This window comes from Micromesistius poutassou (genome assembly GCF_964030765.1).
Source record: "Micromesistius poutassou genome assembly, chromosome: 10".
NCBI lineage: Eukaryota > Metazoa > Chordata > Actinopteri > Gadiformes > Gadidae > Micromesistius > Micromesistius poutassou.
Window position 1 is genome coordinate 567,253 of NC_140280.1, and position 23,256 is coordinate 590,508.

At 46.5% G+C, this 23,256-nt stretch overlaps 1 protein-coding gene across 1 annotated transcript; it reads left to right on the forward strand.

Annotated features, from left to right (window-relative positions):
* Nucleotides 1-422: 422 nt before the first annotated feature.
* On the forward strand, nucleotides 423-21,003 carry LOC311354764 (oxysterol-binding protein-related protein 2-like). The gene is made up of 14 exons (XM_084474612.1): nucleotides 423-497; nucleotides 5,887-6,275; nucleotides 9,159-9,276; nucleotides 11,984-12,059; nucleotides 13,434-13,568; nucleotides 13,665-13,762; nucleotides 14,084-14,266; nucleotides 14,617-14,724; nucleotides 15,397-15,486; nucleotides 15,923-16,043; nucleotides 16,513-16,635; nucleotides 17,473-17,596; nucleotides 19,083-19,173; nucleotides 20,460-21,003. Exons 2-14 carry the CDS (start codon nucleotides 6,239-6,241, stop codon nucleotides 20,560-20,562), a joined length of 1,407 nt encoding a protein of 468 aa, XP_084330738.1. The 5' UTR covers nucleotides 423-497; nucleotides 5,887-6,238; the 3' UTR covers nucleotides 20,563-21,003.
* Nucleotides 21,004-23,256: the final 2,253 nt, after the last annotated feature.

A 23,256-nucleotide genomic window follows, 5' to 3' on the forward strand; every position in this document is an offset into this window, starting at 1 on the left:
TGTTCCTATGAACAAAATCCCCTCGTTTATTTATTTCGTTTTCATTAGAAGGTCGTGAATTCCAATTGATCAGATAACTAGTAGAGAGATAATGACGGTCGACTCTTGGAATGTAAAACGATTGGGGTGTGGTGGTTAGTTTGTTGGCTGTTTTTTTTTTTCAAGAGTTAGGAAGTCGGTGGTATTGTTAATTATCATCAATACGTTTCGGATATCAGACTACTGCAATCATCCCCACCGAGCTGCTCAGATTTTAAGTCGATTTACGATCATTTTCGTTTACCTGGCAAACGTTCCAATCGCCCGCCTACGCGCGTTCCGGTTGGTCGACGACCCGAGCTCACCAGCGCACGATTGGCTGACTGTACTTTTGGTACGGCCTCCATTCCAGCGACTTCCGCCGCTGTGTCTATCCGCACGGTTGTACATCGACAGCAGCTCTTCTTCTCTTATCGCTCTTCTCGCCCGTCGCAACACTTTTTATTGGCGCCTCAAAGGTAAGGCCGTCTAATTTTCAAGCCAATTTTACCTGTTTATACTAGTTAACTTTGAATATGACTTTGGTTATTTATGTCCCAAAAATGAAGTGTTTGTAAGAGGAGCAGCTTCGCTCACCACCAGCCCTGACACTCTCTCACCCCGGGGGTGAACGGGACGGAGCCCCCGCTGGGCTGGACTTTTTGCGGGGCTCTGGGACCTTCTCGTGTCCACAGCCTAGTCGCTGGTGGGGATGGGGTCCGACCCGAGGCTCGGGGTACTAGTCCTCGTTGTATGTTGTCTATCTGGCTCAACCAGACTTGAATGTCATCACATTGGCAACAGAGTAGTGTTTACCGTGACGCGTTGTTGCCCTCCGTACTGAAGGCGCTTTGTGTGTACTAAGCGGTGTGTTCTCGGTGCCACTGGCGAGTTTTGTGTTGTAAAGTTAAGTTATTTCGTAACACTGCACACTTAAGTGCTATTGGGTCACTCCTCTGTGTTTGTGATTACTTAAACTTCTTGGCTCTTTTACTTGAACTCTCTTGTTAAAGTTCAAGTGGAGATGCATCGCAGCGTCACCTCTGTCAAAAGATTGGTCGATCAAGGCACACGATACGTGCGACTAGTTGTGGATGTTCGTACAACTAACCGACTAGGTATGCAATTCGGAAAAAAAGATGTGATGTTTATAAAAGACTTCCTAGGGGTGAGACATGTTGGTAAGCATTAGTCATTATTATGACTCATGTAAACACGACACAGCCAATCGTGAAGCAAATATAACTCGAAGAAGCTGAAGCTTGATCCAAAACGTAATTTAATAGGAAATCTCGTAAATGAATGAATCAACTCCCTAACCCCACGCCTCCTCCTGATACCCGTCGAGCGACATTACCCCAGACGTGCCTTTGCAGTCAAGTGCTTGCACCCCTTATCACACATTGTTCTAGGGGCGGGGACCTAATGTATTTATCTCTTCCCAAATACACATACATTGAGGACCTTTTTTCCACATTTACATTAACATTATCTGAGTAGTCTACTCAATAAAAGTACACTGCTGAGTCTGACGCCACAGAAGAAGTGTGGAGGTTTTTTTCAGTAGCAGATTTTGACGGATTGAAGATTGAAGGAGCAAAAAACATTTGGAAGATACGTTACTGTGGGGGTGAAAGATTGAGCTTTCAAATAAAATCTTCATCATTCTACAGCCTGACTGCTGACGCTATATACATATAAGGGTTTCTAGATGTATAATATGTGTAGGGAAATAAGCTAACAAGAAAAAAACCTGCTGTTTTGTGTCCTGTTGTCTTAAAGACCTGCTTTTAATTATTTAAACAGCCTTAAGGCTTTTCAGGAGGGACATATTGGGTAATACACAGAGTGGCTTCCTCTATCCAACGGCCTCTTTGGTGAGGCCTGAAACGTTTGGCCATGATCCTGTTTGAGCATTTTCCTGAAACACTAATATTATTATTATTATCTGAACGATTTAGTCTCTCTATCCCATCAGTGCGTCTGCGGTAACCACAGCAGATCCAAACGAAACGCAACAAGGCGAGGTTGATGTTAGGCCTCGTTTCTGGATAGCGTGCTAAAAGTGAACACTCTTGACACCAGCCGGTATCCTGTTTTCGGGGTCAGATATCTGGGTAGTACCACACACTGTCCAAATGACGTGAAGTCGGTGCAGTTTCACCAGTTTACAGTGAACACGAAAAGCCTTTCTGCAGGGAAACCCTGATATGCATGAAACAATATCCACACACAGCAGCAGTAGTGTGTCATTGTGTCCGGGCCCCACCAGTGCTGGTAACGTGAGCGCACTGGGGGTAACGATGATAGTGTATTCTGAAGTGGAGCCCGGCGGTCCACATGGACACTGTGCACCTGTTTGTCACTTTGTTCTGTGGCTTCTTTACATAGGGCCCTAATTGCCGCCTCTCAGTGGGTTGCCATGGCGGCAGTCTCCGCTGAAAGAGAAGCGTGGATGTGGCCCACCACGGGACTGGCCTCCTCCCAAAGGGTGCTGCTGGCTGCACAGGGCATGTTGTTGGCGTTGAATACCTTTTTATTTATTCTTTTCAGTTGGCACATATTTGGGAGGCCGCGGATGATGGAGGGTGTGTGATAGTTTCGTGTGCGTGAGGGTGTGTGATAGTTTTGTGTGTGTGTGTGTGTGTGTGTGTGTGTGTGGGTGTGGGTGTGTGATAGTTTCGTGTGTGTGAGGGTGTGTGATAGTTTCGTGTGCGTGAGGGTGTGTGATAGTTTCGTGTGTGTGTGTGTGGGTGGGTGTGTGTGAGTGACATGGGCCATCCTAGCTTGTTTCAATTATTGCAGGAACGTTGCTGACTCATGCTACTACTACTGTGTGTGTGTGTGTGTGTGTGTGTGTGTGTGTGTGTGTGTGTGTGTGTGTGTGTGTGTGTGTGTGTGTGTGTGTGTGTGTGTGTGTGTGTGTGTGTGTGTGTGTGTGTGCGCACACCCTTATTATCTAGGTAACCATTCCATTCACATGACAACAGCTGGTGATATGCTCTGTGTTGGCCTACTTGCAGTAGGATAATGGCAATTATAATAATCATAAATAATTGCATTTCTTATATTGCTTTAGTGTGTGTGTGTGTGTGTGTGTGTGACTAATAGTCCAAAACGTTCTTTAAGTGGCATGCTATTGCACACTCATTACATTTTTAAATAGTCGATAACTGTTTTGTTTCGGTGGGCGTGTGAGAAAACAATTGTACAAATGTTTGACAGGTAGCGGAGTGTCGTTTAGCCCAAGTGCACCTGTGTGAGGACCATTCAGAAGAACGTGTGTCGGTGTGTAGTTGTGTACTGCAGCAGTCTCTCCCCCACTCCACAGCGCGGGTCTTTCCGTTGTTAATAAGCCTCCGTGTCCCACCGGCGTGTAGCTGTTGTTCTCCGGTCCCTCGGGCCTGCACCGTCGGGGTCGCTAGGCATGAGGTTATCCTCATTAGTGAGCATATGAGTGCATGTTCGACCGGGGACGGCGGTGTCTCAGGGCGAACCGTTTTAGTGATTTAGTGTTGGGTTACGTCTGCGCCGGGTGTTTGTCTGCTGAACAGCAGCAGGCAGTAACCTGTGGCCGGGCCGTCCCACCGTGGCCACAGGGACTCTGGGACCCGGGCCGTGTAGCCTGCGGCCATAGCTGTACGCTACTGGTGCACGCAGGCACACAACATCATCATCATCATTCATATTGGATTACAGCGCAGACAATGATAATAAATGATCTATTTATTTTTTGAGTTGGAGCCTGCCAGTGGCAGAGTCTGAGGCTATCGGGTGTCTACTTATTTATGGCGCTGTGTGTATGGGACGTACCGTGTTGTCATGGTTATGTAATAGCCTTTGGTGTTTGCCCTTGGTGTTTGCCAAGATGGTATGTTTTCTGATTCACCTTTGACTACAATGTCTGCAATGAGATCAATAATACGAGACAGCATATTGGAGAGCTGTGGACAATTTATCTGTAAAATGTGAAGTATAAAACTTAGGTTATTGTCTGGGATTTTAAGTGTACTGTACCTTGTTAGATTAGCATCTACCTGTTTGTTAATTACATAACTAATGGTCGTTCTTTGTTCTACTTCTAATGGGCAATCTATTACTAATGTTGGTACCAAATATTTGAACTCAAACATCACCATCATTGCTATTTTCAAGGTATTCTGTCAAAAGATGGAATTTATTTTTGCCTTTGTCACACAAACAGTAGCTGATCTAAAAATAGATCAAGTAACAAAATAGTTCATGCACATAAAAATAATGAGAAATCCAGAAGACAAATTTCTGCCATATTTGGGCCACACATTTTGTGTTGTAGCACTTTTAGCGTGGATCCTGTAACGACAACGAGAGCCTGAGGGACCTCATTTAGAACTGTGATCACCAAGGCCTCTTGTGCAGCTAATCTGGTTAACTGCTAGCCAGCTAGCATAGCTAACACAGCACAGCTAACCATCCATAATGCGTAGGCTACATACTGGCTTATTGAATCAAGTTCAATCAAAACGATGCAGCAAAATGGAATCAATTATAAACGTTACGTCACGCAAACAGACAAAGCTTCTTTAGGTATTGAAGAGTTTATAAAAATGCACAGAGCAGGTCACAGTGAGTGTCGTTACTATTTGAAGAAGGCTATGTTTTCATTCTCTGCTTCATAAGTTGTACTGTGTGACGGTCTCATCAGTCAGACATATAGCTGTATAGGACTACATTTTATGCAATTTGTGTATGAAATACCTTTATTAAAAACCCTTTTTTAATATACTTCTACTTTCTTCATAAGTCAGGCGTTCACTCTACCATGCAGACGACTAGATAGACACGATTATATTCTTGTGTCCGATAGTTTAACAGCTCAACAATGTAGCAGCAGAATGTTTGAACCATCATCGTAATGGTTCAAAGCCTAATGTTTTAAAGCGGCAGTCTAGAATCGGTGCAAAGAGATATATGCATAAGTAGAATTTACCTGTTGGTCAAATAACTTCCTGGTGACTTTGTGCCACATCCTTAATGAAAGTTAATCATTAAGGTCATATTTTAGGAAGTGCGTGGTTTTAGAATGCCTGAGTCTACTACAAATTAGGCTGTGTTTGAGTTAACCCTGCCCATGCCTGTAGCAACTACTATTATGCACACTGTTATTTGAATAATGGCAAACAGAAATGGATATTCCAGTTCATAGATTGACATTCCTTAAAAGGAAAACGTGCTTCTCCCCGCCTCTCCTGAAGGGCTACACCTCATCAACCTAATCGACACTATGCTGCAACCGCGCTTGAGTTTATTGGAGGTCAGTTTGATGAGGCAAAATGAACCATCATCTGCAAATGACAGGGACGCCATTCATCTACTGCCACGACAGACAATGTCTGAGCGTCGACTGCTTGGATATGCTTCCTGTATATCATGTACTCACACACGTGTTACTTATTGATGACTCAGATCTCTGGGTGAGTCAGTTTCTCTGGGATCACAATGTGGTGACTAGGTGCGTGAATCTTCGAATCTTCAGATTCTTGGTTTGATTCTTGGGTCACGATTCCATTCCAAATCGATTCAGACCACTGTGTGCTCAAACAGGCACTGGCGGTGGAGCAAATGACGGCATGATCGCAGAGTGCATGCGATTATTTCGTTTTTAGATAAATAAATAAAAATACTCAGACAAAATATTAAGGTTTTTTTATTTTTATTTTTAGGACGATTTTCTATGACCCCACCATTTACGGCGCTAGCCTTTTAAATAGATCCTTTAAGGAATTCCCCCAAAGACTTAATAACACAAAGCAGTGACTCTGATCAAGTGTGGCCGATGTTCACACCCCAGTACTGAATCCACCACTCCCGTGTTGTGTTTGCCTACAGGTGGGCCAGCCAGCGGGACGGCCACGAGGAGCTTTAGGTACGACCAGCCTCTAATGAAACAGAAGAGGACCCGCCGGGCCCCAGACCTCCGCTCTCCTCCAGCCCTGTTGTTGGCCCCGGCGGCACCGCGCTAAAACAACGGGACGTTTTATTGATGCTGCGGTCGGAAAGTTCTACTGTTGCCGTGGTGACCTTCCCGAGAAATTAACCGTTCCCCCGCCCCCACCCCCCCCCCCCACCACCACCACCACCACCACCGGGGTCATCAAGGGGTTTGCCCGTCTCCAGAGGAAGAACATGTTCTAGAAGCTCCTGGTCTGTCCTCTACAGTCCTGGGATTTGATCGTGGAAGATGAGCAATGATGATGAGTTCTATGACGCCGTAACAGGTGGGTGCTTCAGTGGTTCGATAGTAGGACGGCCAGGGGTCAAATCCCCTCTATCTAGTCCCTCCAGTACTGTGTAGGGGTCAAATCCCCTCTATCTAGTCCCTCCAGTACTGTGTAGGGGTCAAATCCCCTCTATCTAGTCCCTCCAGTACTGTGTACTCTGTGTCAGGATTCAGAACCATTCATTGACATTATTTCTGTTTCTGAGTGTACTATGACAAATGTACTCCTTGTCTTAAGTCGCTTTTTCTGAGCGCTTTGGATAAAAGCGTCTGCTAAATGCCCTAAATCTAAATCTAAGTCTGTATTATAGTGGACCATGGTACTCCTGGAACGCCTTAGAACGGCAGTAGCAGGTGTCCTGGGTTACCTACCTGATGAACAAGACTTTCCATCATAGAGGCACAACAGAACCAGCGAGTGAAACCTAACCTGCATGGTCGGATGATGATTAATGTCAATAATTCAGAGGTGTATTGTCTTGCCCCAACTCCCCAAGTGTGTGTGTATGTGTGTGTGTGTGTGTGTGTGTGTGTGTGTGTGTGTGTGTGTGTGTGTGTGTGTGTGTGTGTGTGTGTGTGTGTGTGTGTGTGTGTGTGTGTGTGTGTGTGTGTGAGAGATGAAATGTCGAATGAATACACCGTCTGTATAGATGAATTCATTAATATGAGTTAATGTGCATAGCACTGTCTGCTTGTTTGTGGGCTTATGTAAAAGGGACGTCATGCCTTTATTATGCTCATCTGAAATAGTAGCAGACAATATGCCCTCCTTTATTATTAATTGGGAGGTCAGATTAGTTATTTATTAGGAGATGATATTCTAGGTTTTCAAGTAAAGTGGAAATGGATATGGCTCTAGATATGGCTAACTTTTCCATCCAACAAATATTCTAAATAAGTATGGAAACGGCTCTATAAATAATAAGATATAATTTTAAATGGTAAAACTGCACATTTGATTTTCATTCTTTTCCAAAGAAAGTTAGGTCATGTTTCAGTATTTAGAAGAATGTTATAATCAAAATCTTTTTCCATTTAAATTCTTATAGAATTGTTTCCTGGAATCAATGTGCAAATCCCCTTTTAGTAAAAACTTCCTTCCTAAAAAAATCCTTTGAATAAACTCCTACGTTCCAGAGAACCTATTTAAAGAGCTTCCTGTAGCCCTGGTCCTATTTCTACAACACAATCTGAACAAATCCAAAACACCACAACAGCACATTCAGGTTCTCCCTGTGTGCCTTTGACCGTGACGTTGGAGTCGCTGGCTCCACCTCAGCCTAGATAAGGTATGTGACAGGAATGCAGCCGTTCAGGTAGGGCGGTACCCACCTGCTGTGTTGTCTCTGATGCAGCGTGCTGCGGTTGCTATGCCCTGACGGTCACGGCTCGCTATATATAAACATTGTTCCTCACTGCTGCTCCGTCCAGATTTAACACCACGGCGATAAAGGATTATTTGAGTTGTCATGGTTTCCCCACCCGACTAACACCAACATTGGGCGCTGTGTGCATAAGGTTGCTCTTTCTTTGATGTCCAAATACACTGAAACGTAAATCTGGGCCTAATGTATGTCCCTGGGCTGTGAGGGTTGAATGGAGTGGGTGGCCTGTGGTGTAGTATGCTACGATACGCCCGCAGCAGCGTTACAATCGTGGCTGTGTGTACACTCTTCTGCGCCATTACTGATAAAGTACTTCAAGATAATGGCAATAACCGCAACACACACAATTATCTATTTGTCTGATGTATTCCTGCCTGTTGAAGGTAGAATTACATTAAATTCATGTAATTTATTTATTGTTACATAATTAAAATACTAATTTATTGTAGTGTGCCTCATTGAATATGGGAATACGACCAAATGCTTGGGTCGATTCAGATCAAGGCCTCTGTGCACAAAACAAACCAGCTGCCTTAGGAAGTGCTTATTACCTACGGGAAGGCTAACGGAGTGGCTCGGGGGTTTGATTCTGTGGCTGACCAGAGATAGATAGATAGATAGATATAAACTTTATTTATCCCTAGGGTAAATTCAGGGCTGCATGAGATTGGTTCAATCAAAACAGGGTTCCCGTTGCATTGTATAGAACTTGCAATAAGTAGAGTTGAGTGTTGAATCCCAGCCCAGCGATACTTGTTTAGATGGGCTGGTATGTATGTATGTCTTCCTGTTGTCCTCCTTGAACGAGATCAACCATTGTGGTGTGTAGTTCTAGTGGCTTCGAGCTTTTACAGAAGTGTCAGCGTTTCAGCGTTTCAAAAAAACAATCACTGTTCATTCACCGTGACATGGTTCCAGCCTTTGGCTGACCTCAACTTCCCATCGCTTACATAACTTCAACATCTTTGAACAGGCCAAAACGTGTGTGTGTGTGTGTGTGTGTGTGTGTGTGTGTGTGTGTGTGTGTGTGTGTGTGTGTGTGTGTGTGTGTGTGTGTGTGTGTGTGTGTGTGTGTGTGTGTGTGTGTGTGTGTGTGTGCTGCTTCTTTGCGTATCTGTATCTGTAGTGTTTGTCATTTTTGCATTGCATTATTTTTACATACTACTGACTGAAGTTATTTCATGTGTTTGTATTCAGAAATGAGTGTGTGTGTGTGTGTGCGTGCGCTGCATCCAAGTGCAGACAGTCGATGTGTGAAATGCTCGATATTCTATCCATGGTATAACAGTCGGCCTCCAATAGAAACGTAAAGCATGAGGAGGGCGTGAGCAGGCTCCTCTCACGTGGCCTCAGCCCCTTGAGCTCCTGAAGACAAATGAATGACATGGCCTCGAGGGTGGAACTCACAACCTCTTCTCCTGCGCCCCCCTCCCTCTCCCCCTCTCCCCCTCTCCCCCCCCCTCTCCCCCTCTCCCCCCCCCACCCCGGGCTGCCAGGCCTGGACTCAGACGAGTCCTCGGAGGGGGCCAGCTTCAAGGAGGCCACGGCGATGGACTACGGCAGCCAGACCAAGAACGGCTCCATCAGGAGGGAGAACGGCACTAAGGAGCACCGGTACGGACCCCTCCGCCACCCCCTTCCTCCACCCCCTTCCTCCACCCCCTCCCCCCGGCCGTCCACCTCGGTGTGGGGCTCTGTTGGCTCTGTTGGTGGGGCTCTGTTGGCTCTGTTGGCTCTGTTGGTGGGGCTCTGTTGGTGGGGCTCTGTTGGCTCTGTTGGTAAGGCTCTGTTGGTGAGGCTCTGTTGGTGGGGCTCTGTTGGTGGGGCTCTGTTGGTGGGGCTCTGTTGGTGGGGCTCTGTTGGCTCTGTTGGTGAGGCTCTGTTGGCTCTGTTGGTGAGGCTCTGTTGGCTCTGTTGGTGGGGCTCTGTTGGTGAGGCTCTGTTGGTGGGGCTCTGTTGGTGAGGCTCTGTTGGTGAGGCTCTGTTGGTGAGGCTCTGTTGGTGGGGCTCTGTTGGTGAGGCTCTGTTGGTGAGGCTCTGTTGGTGGGGCTCTGTTGGTGGGGCTCTGTTGGTGGGGCTCTGTTGGTGGGGCTCTGTTGGTGAGGCTCTGTTGGGGCACGTGAACGAAAGGCGCTGGGAGATAGGAGGCCTTGTTATTTACTTATTGTGCTACCTGTCAAACGTTGGCATAAGCCCGAGGGATGATCCTACGTCAGACATTAACATGAGTTGAATGGTAATCCAACCTCTTACATTAACATGAGTTTAAGGACTCTAATGTTGTTCTACTTTAACAATGTCATTCAAGTTTTGTTGACTTGACACTGCCTGGGTGTTTGAGGCTCCTGTCATGTGACTAATCCTTTCTAGTTAAACACTAGACATTGATTGAGGTAGGGTGAGGTTTGTCGGGTGGGGTAGTGTGGATTTGACCACTCCTACCTCTGGCATTGTTAATGCCTTGCTCTATCGATTAAGGCTACACAAGGAATGGAACCCTAAACTATTCATCGTGCTGACCATCGTGCACTAGGTAGCTACTGAGCAGGGCCTTGTGGTGTATACACATCATGCCCCTTTTGGTTTTTTTGAAGGTCGTGATTCAAAGTTATTCAAATTTAGACGGATGGACAGCAGGTCGATGACCTCATCCATTCCAGCTGCAGTTTCACACAAAGCAGAACAGCTGTATTTTGGAAAAGTGTTGGCACTAAATTGCTAAGCTTTGAGGGATGAAACTGGTTAGTATATGCTACACGTGAACCTCCGAAAATTGGCGCAATTTGATTGGTTCGCTATCTTGGGATATTGGGCAATATCCCGAGATTGAGATCTCAAACTCAGGATATTGTTTTCATAGCAAAATGTCATTCAAAACAGTCGTCTCGTCACGCTAATAAAAACAAATAAACCGCTAATAAAAACAAATAAATCCCGGCAAAAAGTGTTATCTTGTTTATTTTTGGAGTGTTCACATGTATTATATACTTAAACAATTATTAAGATTATTAATTATTAACAATTAATTAACAATTTAGCCCCCTCAACCTTCGGTCTCTGGGCTATTCCCCACTATTGACTTTGGCAAATAATTGTTAATTATTGGAGGCTATAGTCCTGTATAACAAGAAATCACATCTTCTTCAAGGCAACTGTCAGGGAATTAAATGAAATGTTTAAATTGTAACTGATCCAATCCACTGTGCGTGTTCAAATGGTCATTTTTGTGTTGAGTTTGAGGTTGGTTGTAAGATAACCTGTTGAGCGTCTATATCAGCCGATACTGATCAGTGGCCCGCCCTGATCAGTTAAACTTTATCAATGACACACCGGACCGCCCACATGCCCCACATGCCCGTCCTATCAGCCGCCAGTGCTTCCTATCTTTCATAAGGCAGTTACATTTACTCACTGTAATGCATGAGAGGCAACGCTGAAGTGGGTTTGTTTACACTGTCAAGTGTAAATAAAGATCTATAGATCTATCTAGCTATCTTAACCTTTTCTGTGCCCTTTCGCCAGCTTCTCTTGGATTGTGTCACGCCATGCAAAACCAGATCTTCGTGATTTCACTATAGGGACATGCTGTTCTGATAGTACTGATGCAAAGTGCTTACACAGGGATATCCAGGCACAGCCCGTAGAGCCCAGATCTCCATAAAAGTGTTGCATAAGAGATTAAATGGTTACCAAATAGAATGCAAAATATGTGTTTTATTTATATTTTACATTTTATATTTGTATATATTGGCTACAATGGATTGAAAGAAGACATGTAAACTGTGTCATCCTGTACCTATATTCATATTCATATATGTATATGAATATGATTCATATATGTATATGAATATAGGGTTTATAGTCTTGGCATGGTGATCACGTTCCATTGCGTCCATTCCCCGGTCTGCAGTGCTCTCTGTGCGCGGTACCGTGGTGTCGGTGTCTGATGTTTTGGGTGATAATGGCCTAAATGTCTGATTTTAATCAAGCTGTGAAACATGTCACATGTTGTTTCACTAAAAGGTTTGGTATTTTGTTTTCTGAAAATGCACGTGAACACAAACTAGTACCGTCGTACTAGTGTTCTTCCGTCCCAAGGATCTCCGTTTCTGTAGCGAGCAGATATTGTAAACTTTATACATTATATAGATATTGTAAACTTTACCGAAGGTTCTCAATGTGTTGACTGCCACCACTTTTCTTCTGTATATCAAAGTGCTATGCCTGTACTTATTAAATATATTAGTTAGGATGTGGTCTGTGTAGACTATATAATAATACTAATATAAACTAATAGAACTGTTCCTTGTTTCATTGTCAGGACCACGTTGCCGGCTCCCATGTTCCCCAGGAACTCCGTCAGTATCTGGGGCATTCTGAAGAAGTGTATTGGATTGGTGAGTCCCACTGTCTTGTTTTAACAAGCCGTCGCTCATAGCTGCTTATTCAACAGCAGTTGGTTAGTGGAACAACACCTGTGCATAATGTGTCGCAGCTTGTACATTTATTTTACGATGACTTATAGTTTAGGTAAGTGGCTGTAGGTTTGCTTTGAGAGGTAGAGAGAGAGAGAGTGGAAAGGAGGAGCACAGAACCAGATTCTCAAAGTAAACAACCAGAAGAATGTCCCCTCCCTCTTTCTTTGCATTTATCTGCAAGTGTTGCATTTGGCACACCTGTGATTGACAGGCAAGATGGATTCCATGAACCAATCAGGGAAGAGATGCCCCGATTGGTCAGAAATGACCCGGGACCCTTTATAACGATAAACTGCTAATACTAGGGCTGTGACGATACGCAAATTCGTACCGACATATTTTGGTATGTGTCTTAACGGTTCGATGCTTGTTTCATTTCGGTACGTACCGGGAAACTGAAGCCGTTTCTCAATTTGCGTTCTCGTGTGTACTCGTGTGTACTTGCGTTCTCGATAAACGTCATCAGTGGTAGCCCCAAGCACTGTTCCAATTCCAAGTACGCGAGTACGCGAGTACTGTCGTAAAACCCGGAAGTGTTCTCGATGCGTTCTCGATGAGGCCGTTCCACCGAGGACGCATCGGAGGTGACTCGTGTGGACTTGGGACCGTTAAATATCCCAGAATGCATCATCGAGTCCGCTGCTGTTCCAATTGCAGGCGCGTACTCGCGTTCTCTGAAGTCTGTACTTGAAAGTCCGGACTTGCCAAGTACGTACTTCCAAGTCCGCGAGAACGTAGTCCGCGTACTTGGTATTGATAAACGGCTTAAATTTTAATGATTATCACACTCTGTGAGTGTCTTGTCCTGATGTTTTGTGTTGAGGACCACAATGGAAATAAGTCCTGGACTTGATTGTGTTTTTATCCTCAATTGTATTTGATGTCTTTTCATTTGTGTAAGGCATTTGTTTGATACAACAATAGAATAAATCAAATCAAAAAAAATAAAATAATAATAATAATAAAAAAGCTGTAAAAAAAACAACGTACTGAACCGTGACTCAAAAACCGAGGAACGTACCGAACCGTGACTCTGTGTATCCTTACACCCCTAGCTAATACAGAGGCCAGCGCAGTCAACTCTCACCAGACATCCCCACAGTGCGTCTCACTGAGAGCTGACTGTTTGCTGCGCCGTTTCTCACCAACGACGCTGCACTTATATCACAGCTCCTACCTGCAGCACCTCCCATGTCGGCAGGGCGGCTGAATCCTCTTGTCGTAGTCGGGGGTCTTCAGACGCGGTCGAGTCAACGGGTGCAGAGGATGATTGATGCTTTGTTGTTGCCGTAGGAACTGTCCAAGATCACCATGCCCATCGCCTTCAACGAGCCGCTCAGCTTCCTGCAGAGGATCTCAGAGTACATGGAGCACACGTACCTGCTCAACAAGGCCTGCACCCTGCCCGACTCCATACAGCGCATGCAGGTATGCACACGCATGCATGCACACGCACGCATGCACACACACACACTGTCTTTCGTGTCACGTTGCGTTTGTGAAACTGCTTGCGTCTCTCTGCAGGCGGTGGCAGCGTTTGCTGTGTCAGCAGTCGCCTCTCAGTGGGACAGAACCGGGAAACCCTTCAACCCCCTCCTGGGAGAGACCTACGAACTGACCAGGTGCTCACTCACTCACTCACTCACTCACTCACTCACTCACTCACTCACTCACTCACTCACTCACTCACTCAGTCACTGAGTCAGTGTGGTTTGTACGGTTGATTGACAGAACCACGGCTCTGGGTTGTAAACCAGCTCTCTGTTGAGTTTGCGTGCTACGTGCTTACGCACAGGTTCGATTGCAGCCTAATCCTCTTTGGACATTATTTATGTTTCAGTTTAAAGTATAATTTTACCTTTTTGAAATGAACCAAATGGAATGTGATGGATGGCGCGGTGCTGAACCACCCAATAGCTCCCAGTGCTCTGCTCTGTGCCCAGGGAGGACCAGGGCTACCGCCTGGTGTCGGAGCAGGTGTCCCACCACCCTCCGGTCAGTGCCTTCCACGCAGAGAGCCTGGCCGGGGACTTTGTCTTCCACGGCTCCATCTACCCCAAGCTCAAGTTCTGGGGCAAGAGTGTGGAGGCGGAGCCAAAGGGGACGATAACAATGGAACTGCTAAAGTCAGTACCGCTGTAGACTGTCACTGTGTGTCTCTGTGTCTGTTACTGTGTGGCTCTGTGTGTCTGTTACTGTGTGTCTATGTGTCTGTTACTGTGTGTGTCTGTGTCTGTTACTGTGTGTCTCTGTGTCTGTGTGTCTCTGTGTGTCTGTTACTGTGTGTGTCTGTGTCTGTTACTGTGTGTCTCTGATTCTGTTACCATGTCCATGTCTGTTACCGTCTCTTGCTGTCTGTGTGTCTGTTACTGTCTGTGTCTGTCTGTCTGTGTGTGTGTCTGTTATTGTCTGTTACTGTCTGTCTGTTACTGTGTCTGTGGTTGAAGGCCATGGCTCTCCTCGTCCGCCCCTCCAGGTTCAACGAGGCGTACACGTGGAGCAACCCCTTCTGCTGCGTCCACAACATCATCCTGGGCTCGCTGTGGATCGAGCAGTACGGCACCGTGGAGATCCTCAACCACAGGTACACCGAGCCACCTGCTCACAGGGCCCCGGGGCCACGGGGCCCCAGGGCCACAGGGCCGGCCGACTGGATAAAGACCACGCGTTTAACCACTGACCGTCACAGGTTACCGCCGGTAGTTATACGCCCACTGTCATTAGGCAGCCCAAACTACAGGAGCTCACTCTGACCGCCCCCCATTTGGCATTCATTTACTCTGTTCCCATCTCCAATTCATGGCCAGGTACCTTACATCCATCTCCCTCTGTGTCTCTCCCTCCCTCTCTCCCTCTCCCTCCCTCTCTCCCTCTCCCTCTCTCTCTCCCTCCCTCTCTCCCTCTCCCTCTCTCTCTCCCTCCCTCTCTCCCTCTCCCTCTCTCTCTCCCTCCCTCTCTCCCTCCCTCTGTGTCTCTCCCTCTCCCTCTCCCCCTCTCCCTCTGTGTCTCTCCCTCCCTCTCTCCCTCTCCCTCTCTCTCCCTCCCTCTGTGTCTCCCCCTCTCTCCCTCTCCCTCTCCCCCTCTCCCTCTCTCTCTCCCTCCCTCTCTCCCTCTCCCTCTCTCTCCCTCCCTCTGCGTCTCCCCCTCTCCCTCTGCGTCTCTCCCTCCCTCTGTATCTCTCCCTCCCTCTGTGTCTCCCCCTCTCCCTCTCCCTCTCCCCCTCCCCCTCTCCCTCTCCCTCTCTCCCTCCCTTCAGCACGGGGGACAAGTGTGTGCTGAACTTCAAGCCCTGTGGGATGTTTGGGAAGGAGCTCCATCGGGTGGAGGGCTACATCCAGGACAAGAGGTGAGAGGAGGAGGTCAGAGTCCACCTGGACCGTCCGTTCACCCGCAGGCTCTCAAAACAATGTTTATGATGTGGTCGCTGCCTTATGACGTCATCTGCCTTCGACTACAATGTCTTGAAATGTTCTCTTCTAAACGACTAAGAGAAAAGACACCTCTCTACGGTGGAGAGAGTGAGGGAGGGAGTGAGCAGAGAGGGAGGGGGGGAGCAGAGAGGGAGGGGGGGAGCAGAGAGAGAGGGAGGGGGTGAGCAGAGCGGGAGGGAGGGAGTGAGCAGAGAGGGAGGGAGGGAGTGAGCAGAGAGGGAGGGAGTGAGCAGAGAGGGAGGGAGGGGGGGGGGACGTTTTTGGGGGTTCGTTTATTTTCAAAAAACTCTGCAACTCAAATCTTCCCCTGTGCACATTCTAAACTAAGTTGTCCCGTCTGTCTCTCTCCAGTAAACGGAAGCACTGCGTGATCTACGGGAAGTGGACGGAGTGCATGTGGAGCGTGGATCCTCAGACCTTTGAGAACCACAGGAAGACGGAGAAGAAAGGAGAGAGCAGGAAGCACAGACAGGTCACAGACACACACAGACACACACAGACAGGTCACAGACACACACAGACAGGTCACACACACAGACAGGTCACAGACACACACAGACAGGTCACAGACACACGCAGACGCACACACAAACAGGTCACAGACGCACACAGACAGGTCACACACGTGCAGACACACACGTGGATATGAATGAACCCAGAACTGTTTTGTCGCGTTCACATTTTCTCTGAGGCCTTCACACTAAATGGAGCTAATAGATGTTTAAATTCCAGCTGCTGCATGTACAAAGAAAACATGTAGACAGAGGGCTGAGCGCCCCCTACTGGCCCTCACCTCCATCAGCACCGCCTGCTCGCAACTAAAGTGTGTGTGTGTGTGTGTGTGTGTGTGTGTGTGTGTGTGTGTGTGTGTGTGTGTGTGTGTGTGTGTGTGTGTGTGTGTGTGTGTGTGTGTGTGTGTGTGTGTGTGTGTGTGTGTGCAGGAGGAGGAGAGGAAGGAGAACGACGTCTCTGACGACATGCCCGAGGCCCAGGACACCGTGTCCGTCATCCCGGGGAGCACCCTGCTGTGGCGCATCGCCTCCAGGCCCGCGCACTCCCCCACGGTACCCCCCTCACTCACTCACTCACTCACTCATACACTCACTCACTCACTCATACACTCACTCACTCATCGCGTCCAGGCCCGCACACTCCCCCACGGTGAGCACTCACTCACTCATACACTCACTCACTCACTCATACACTCCCCCACGGTGAACACTCACTCACTCATACACTCACTCCCCCACGGTACCCCCCTCACTCACTCACTCCCCCACGGTGAACACTCACTCACTCATACACTCACTCCCCCACGGTACCCCCCTCACTCACTCACTCCCCCACGGTACCCCCCTCACTCACTCACTCCCCCACGGTGAACACTCACTCACTCATACACTCACTCACTCATCGCCTCCAGGCCCGCGCACTCCCCCACGGTGAACACTCACTCACTCATGCACTCACTCACTCATACACTCACTCACTCATACACTCCCCCACGGTGAACACTCACTCACTCATACACTCACTCACTCATACACTCCCCCACGGTGAACACTCACTCACTCACTCACTCACTCACTCACTCACTGATACACTCACTCACTCATACACTCACTCACTCATACACTCACTCACTCATCGCCTCCAGGCCCGCGCACTCCCCCACGGTGAACACTCACTCACTCACTCACTCACTCACTCACTGATACACTCCCCCACGGTGAACACTCACTCACTCACTCCACACTCCCCCACGGTGAAGAACCACTCACTCACTCACTGATACACTCACTCACTCACTGATACACTCACTCACTCACTGATACACTCACTCACTCACTCACTCACTCACTCTCTCCCTCCTCCCTGACCCTGAGTCCTTCCCTCCCCAGATGTATAACTTCACCAGCTTCGCCATGTCTCTGAACGAGATGGAGCCGGGCATGGAGGCCGCGCTGCCCCCCACGGACGCCCGGCTACGGCCCGACATCAGGGCCATGGAGAACGGCCAGATGGGTACGTCCTGTTCACCATGGGTCACTTAAGTCCTGTTCACCATGGGTCACTTAAGTCCTGTTCACCATGGGTCACTTAAGTCCTGTTCACCATGGGTCACTTAAGTCCTGTTCACCATGGGTCACTTAAGTCCTGTTCACCATGGGTCACTTAAGTCCTGTTTAACATGGGTCACTTAAGTCCTGTTCACCATGGGTAACTTAAGTCCTGTTCACCATGGGTCACTTAAGTCCTGTTCACCATGGGTCACTTAAGTCACTTAAGTCCTGTTTAACATGGGTCACTTAAGTCCTGTTCACCATGGGTCACTTAAGTCCTCTTTTAACATGGGTAACTTAAGTCCTGTTCACCATGGGTCACTTAAGTCCTGTTTACCATGGGTCACTTAAGTCCTGTTCACCATGGGTCACTTAAGTCCTCTTTTAACATGGGTCACTTAAGTCCTGTTTACCATGGGTCACTTAAGTCCTCTTTTAACATGGGTCACTTAAGTCCTGTTTAACATGGGTCACTTAAGTCCTGTTTAACATGGCTCACTTAAGTCCTGTTTAACATGGGTAACTTAAGTGCTGTTTAACATGGGTAACTTAAGTCCTGTTTAACATGGGTCACTTAAGTCCTGTTTAACATGGGTCACTTAAGTCCTGTTTAACATGGGTCACTTAAGTCCTGTTTAACATGGGTAACTTAAGTCCTGTTTACCATGGGTCACTTAAGTCCTGTTTAACATGGGTCACTTAAGTCCTGTTTAACATGGGTAACTTAAGTCCTGTTTAACATGGGTAACTTAAGTCCTGTTTAACATGGGTCACTTAAGTCCTGTTTAACATGGGTAACTTAAGTCCTGTTTTAACATGGGTAACGTAAGTCCTGTTTAACATGGGTAACTTAAGTCCTGTTTTAACATGGGTAGCTTAAGTCCTGTTTTAACATGGGTAGCTTAAGTCCTGTTTTAACATGGTAAGCTTAAGTTCTGTTTTAACATGGGTAGCTTAAGTCCTGTTTTAACATGGGTAGCTTAAGTCCTGTTTTAACATGGGTAGCTTAAGTCCTGTTTTAACATGGGAAGCTTAAGTTCTGTTTTAACATGGGTAGCTTAAGTTCTGTTTTAACATGGGTAGCTTAAGTCCTGTTTTAACATGGGTAGCTTAAGTCCTGTTTTAACATGGGTAACACTGTTTTTAAATGGGTAACTTTAGTGCGGTGCTCTTTACATGGGTGAGTGCTATATTTTTATATTGTTCACATTCGTGGCAGACACATTCAGGCAAAATGCTCTTGAACACAACTTCACAACTGTGGAGTGAATTTTGACAAATAAAATTGTAGCGTGTTTTAGTAAAGCCTGACCGTTTTCTTGGCATCTTCTGAAAGATGACCTGATCTGTTGAAGAAACCCTTCCCATAAACACGTCACTGTTGATCCATGTGGCGGCCCTGTCTAAACTGCGCTGTGTGTTTAAACTGCGCCGTGTGTGTTCCCCAGACGAGGCCAGTCGACAGAAGGAGAGGCTGGAGCAGAAGCAGAGAGAGGCCAGGAAGGAGAGAGCCAGGAGCCAAGAGGACTGGTCCACGAGGTACGACCTTCTGTCTGCTGGCCGGCCGTCGGGGCGGGGATGAGGAGGAGCCTTACTGTGTGTTCACACCAAACGCCACCGGGAGACACGGCTCCTACAAAGTCAACGTAGAGACTGTTATATTATATCATATAATATTAAATGTCTATATAATATATTATATAACATCACAGCCAAAAGCTGTGCACCGCCAGATGTTATTAGGAATAGACTGTCAGGTTCTCTGACGTCTCTGGTCCTTCCACAACAACTCAACCTCCTCATGCACACTGACTATATTTGCGGGATAAAACTTCAAATAACTAAAAAGCTCAAATAACTACAGTGACGGATTATGACAACAAAACTCAGGCGACGCCGCGACCAGGCAACAAATGTGTCTTTTTGTGTGAACGCACGGTTAGGTTAGATTAGGTTAGGTTAGGTTAGGTTAGGTTAGATTAGGTTAGGTTAGGTTAGGTTAGGTTAGGTTAGGTTAGGTTAGGTTAGGTTAGGCTGGCGCTTCTGTAGTCAAAAAAACCCTCCGATTCAGAGGGCAGGATGGGCGGGTTGGTGTAGTTGGAGCCGTACCAGTCCGTTACCTCATCCCATTTGATTTCATATTCAAACATCAACAGTGGGCGTTGCATCTTCCACAGTGCAGACACATAACTGGAGGCTAGCACCAGCATCAACATCGTAGGCTTATCGTCAGACTTCTTCAAAACATGATTGTGAAATGTAAAGTGACACACTGGGGGCACATCCGTCCTATGTAGGGTGAGGTCCAGCCCTGAACGGGTCCTCACAGCTTGGACCGCCGTCATTCCCTTCCAACCTCTCTCCTCCTTCATTGGTCTTCCCAGAGATTGTTCAGGGATTTCTGCTTCTTACTTATTTTGGAATGGCCCAGGTTCAACCACCTGGCATCGACTCTCATAGGACATTCAATCATTCCAGTTAGGGCTGTGCAATTAATCGAATTTTGATCACGATTTCGATTCTTGGGTCAAACGATCTCCAAATTAATAAAAATCTAGTTGGAACGATTCTTTTGAAAAAAAAAAAAAAATTATGAAGTTCAAGTGCAAGTCAAATGCATTTTATTTTCAAACTCAAAAAGAATCGTTTGAAGAATCGTGACTCTAATTTTTTCCAAAAATTCGAGCAGCCCTAATTCCAGTGTTGGTGCTGAGGAGAGGAGCCGTGTCATTTGGGATGGTGGTGTTCCCCACAGTCCGTATCTGGTGATGGGCGTGTCCTCCTTCTCTGAGTCCTGCTCACCTGTGTGTGTGGAATGCTTCCAGGTGGTTCCAGCAGGGCAACAACCCCTTCACCGGCTCCCCGGATTGGCTGTACACCGGCGGGTACTTCAACAGGAAATACACGACTCTGCCCAACATCTACTGACGCTCCTCTGCCCTCGACCTCCTCCTCCTCCTCCTCCTCCTCCTCCTCCTCCTCCTCCTCCCCTCCAACTGACGCCCTCTCAGGACCAACGGCGGCTTTATGTCCCCGACCGCCTCCCTGTTGCTTCCTCACGTCGCCACGGCAACCTACAGTCTGTCTCCTTTATCGTCATCATCATCATCATCATCATCATGGTTGTGGTGTCAGCTGCTGAGTGATGAGCCCTGCATGAAGACAGAGTGGAGACCGTCGACCGCCGTCTCCCTCTGTCTGAACGGGCCCCCCCCCCCCCCCACCCCCCCCGCGGCAGCAACACCATCACACTCACCCACCCCTCTCCCTCCCTCACTCGCTGCCAGCAAGCCAGCACAGACGTCTCAGACTTTGTCTGTGCTGCGTTGGGTCATCACGACCCCTGCTCTCTCTCTCTCTCTCTCTCTCTCTCTCTCTCTCTCTCCTCTCCCTCTCCCTCTCCCTCTCCCTCTCTCTCTCTCTCTCTCTCTCTCTCTCTCTCTAGTCGTGTAGCACAGAGTTTGAGAATGAGCCGCTCCCTCTAGTGGTGAGGGAGGGTCAGGACGGACGTCACATTAAATCAATCCCCAGGTAAAAAAAAAAAAAGTCTGAATGAGAGGGATAAAAAAACAACCAAATGGTACTAATTAATAAACGAACCTATGAACTAATAAGACTGCAGAGATGAGCCCTATGCCCGACTGCTTTAGTGGAAAGGCGTAACGAGCATAACCAAATGCTTGGTGAGCTGGAGGCTACACACACAGGTCTGTACAGGTCTGAGGTTTACTGGTCCTGAATCGCACTCATCACAAACAGTATTCCACGAAACAGGATGAGAGATGGCCCCACGCGTCTCTACGGCAAAAACGGGATAACGGGATTGCTAAGTGACTGATAATAAAAAAGGATATTATTCCGTGACGGCGGATGAAGGTGTGGGTCCGAACGCTACGGCGGGCGTATTGCTTGTAAAGTATGCATGGATAGGAAGAGTGGCTTTACTCCGTTCAGCTCCACTTCAGAATGTACACTCCCGTTATAAACTTAAAGGCATCCTTATTACCGCTATAATGCAGCTACTGCTCCATCATTTTCAGGTAGCATAAGTTGATTTCATACTCTATTTCGTACAACTACTATTCTGAACATCGACCACCAGATTACGGTTAATAGTAAATTATATTCATAATATACCTATGTGATATACATATGACACATTCCTATTTTTCTACAAAGCTAAATCGTATATGAAGTTTCTCCAAGGTGAAGCATTCATCACAGCCGTCATGAAGACGGCTTCTGTCTGCCTTTTGTAGCGCCGGGTGACCTTTGACCTCATCACACCACCCTCACAGTAACCCAGTCCACGCCAGCACCACCCTGCTGCTCACCTGTTGGGTGGAGGTGCAGTTGTGTGTGTGTGTTGGAGCATTAAGAGACACTACATCCACAATCCTGCTGCATAGAAAGCAAAGTGGATTTAAATCAAATCCACCTCTTGCAGCTTTTTGTTTTTACCACAGGCGGTGACACGAGTGGCCTTGCCTTTTTGGATGCGCGTTAAATGTAGCATATTTCTGTGACTTGCCTTGGGTTTATGTTGAATAATATTCATATTACCCATTTTAGGACTTTATTTCCGGTATATATTGTTTTTTTTTCTCCGGTCTTTGACATGATCAAATGTTCTGATTTACTGCTAACACACAGAATGTAAGGACCTCTCCACACTACTCCATCGCCCCTTCTATAAGAACGGAGACTAGCAGCTGTTTGTGTTACAAGCCACTAGTCCGTTTTCTAAATCTTAATTCCTTTTTTAACAGAATTGGCATGAGAAGTATTTGCTCGCTTTGCTGTTCAATGATAACTGAACAGAAGATACAAATAAATATTATTAGTATTACTTCTTCAGTCCTCATGGGACGTAGTCCATTGTTGCACATGCTGCATTCTAAGGTTTCCTGAAGGCCTATTGTGACTGTATGGTCTTTCTAGCCCTGGTAAAAACTCAAAATTCCCAAAATTCTTACAATATTTTTAATAATGCTATAATCCCGTTTAACACCCACTACACGGTTTTATGTTTCTTCTGTCGCCATTTTTCTCTAAACTGTATTTTTAAGTTGAGTTTAATTTTGGATTTTCATGACTTGATGTTATACGTGTACTGCACAGAGGTAAACACAAAATGGCATTCCGTGCAATTGATTATTTTTGATAGTATTTAAACAGTTTTTGGTGAAAGCGAAACTAAATAACTTTGTTTTAAGGTGGGGGGAAGTTAAGGGGTAACATTAGATGGTACATAGATGAATTAATAATTTATGGGGGAAAATGTCTTAATAAAATCCTAATTTCAGTTTTGATATACTACTGTGTTTTTGTGTTTTTTCAGTTTTCAATATGGGATAATGGTGTATTTATAGTAAGTATTTGAAGATACTAGTCAGAAAGTATTTGTACATTCTGAATAAAAGTAGGTGCATATTTCTATATTATTTTAATAACCATAATTATACCAAACAATGTAAAGGATTGGCATATTTTTGGTGGAAAGTATCATTCAAGCCATGTATTGTGAGGTATATTTCAGTAAGGCCAGATATCTAGACTATCACTTTCCAATGATGGAAGACATTATATCACAGAACATATTTCACTTGAGGGAAACATCCT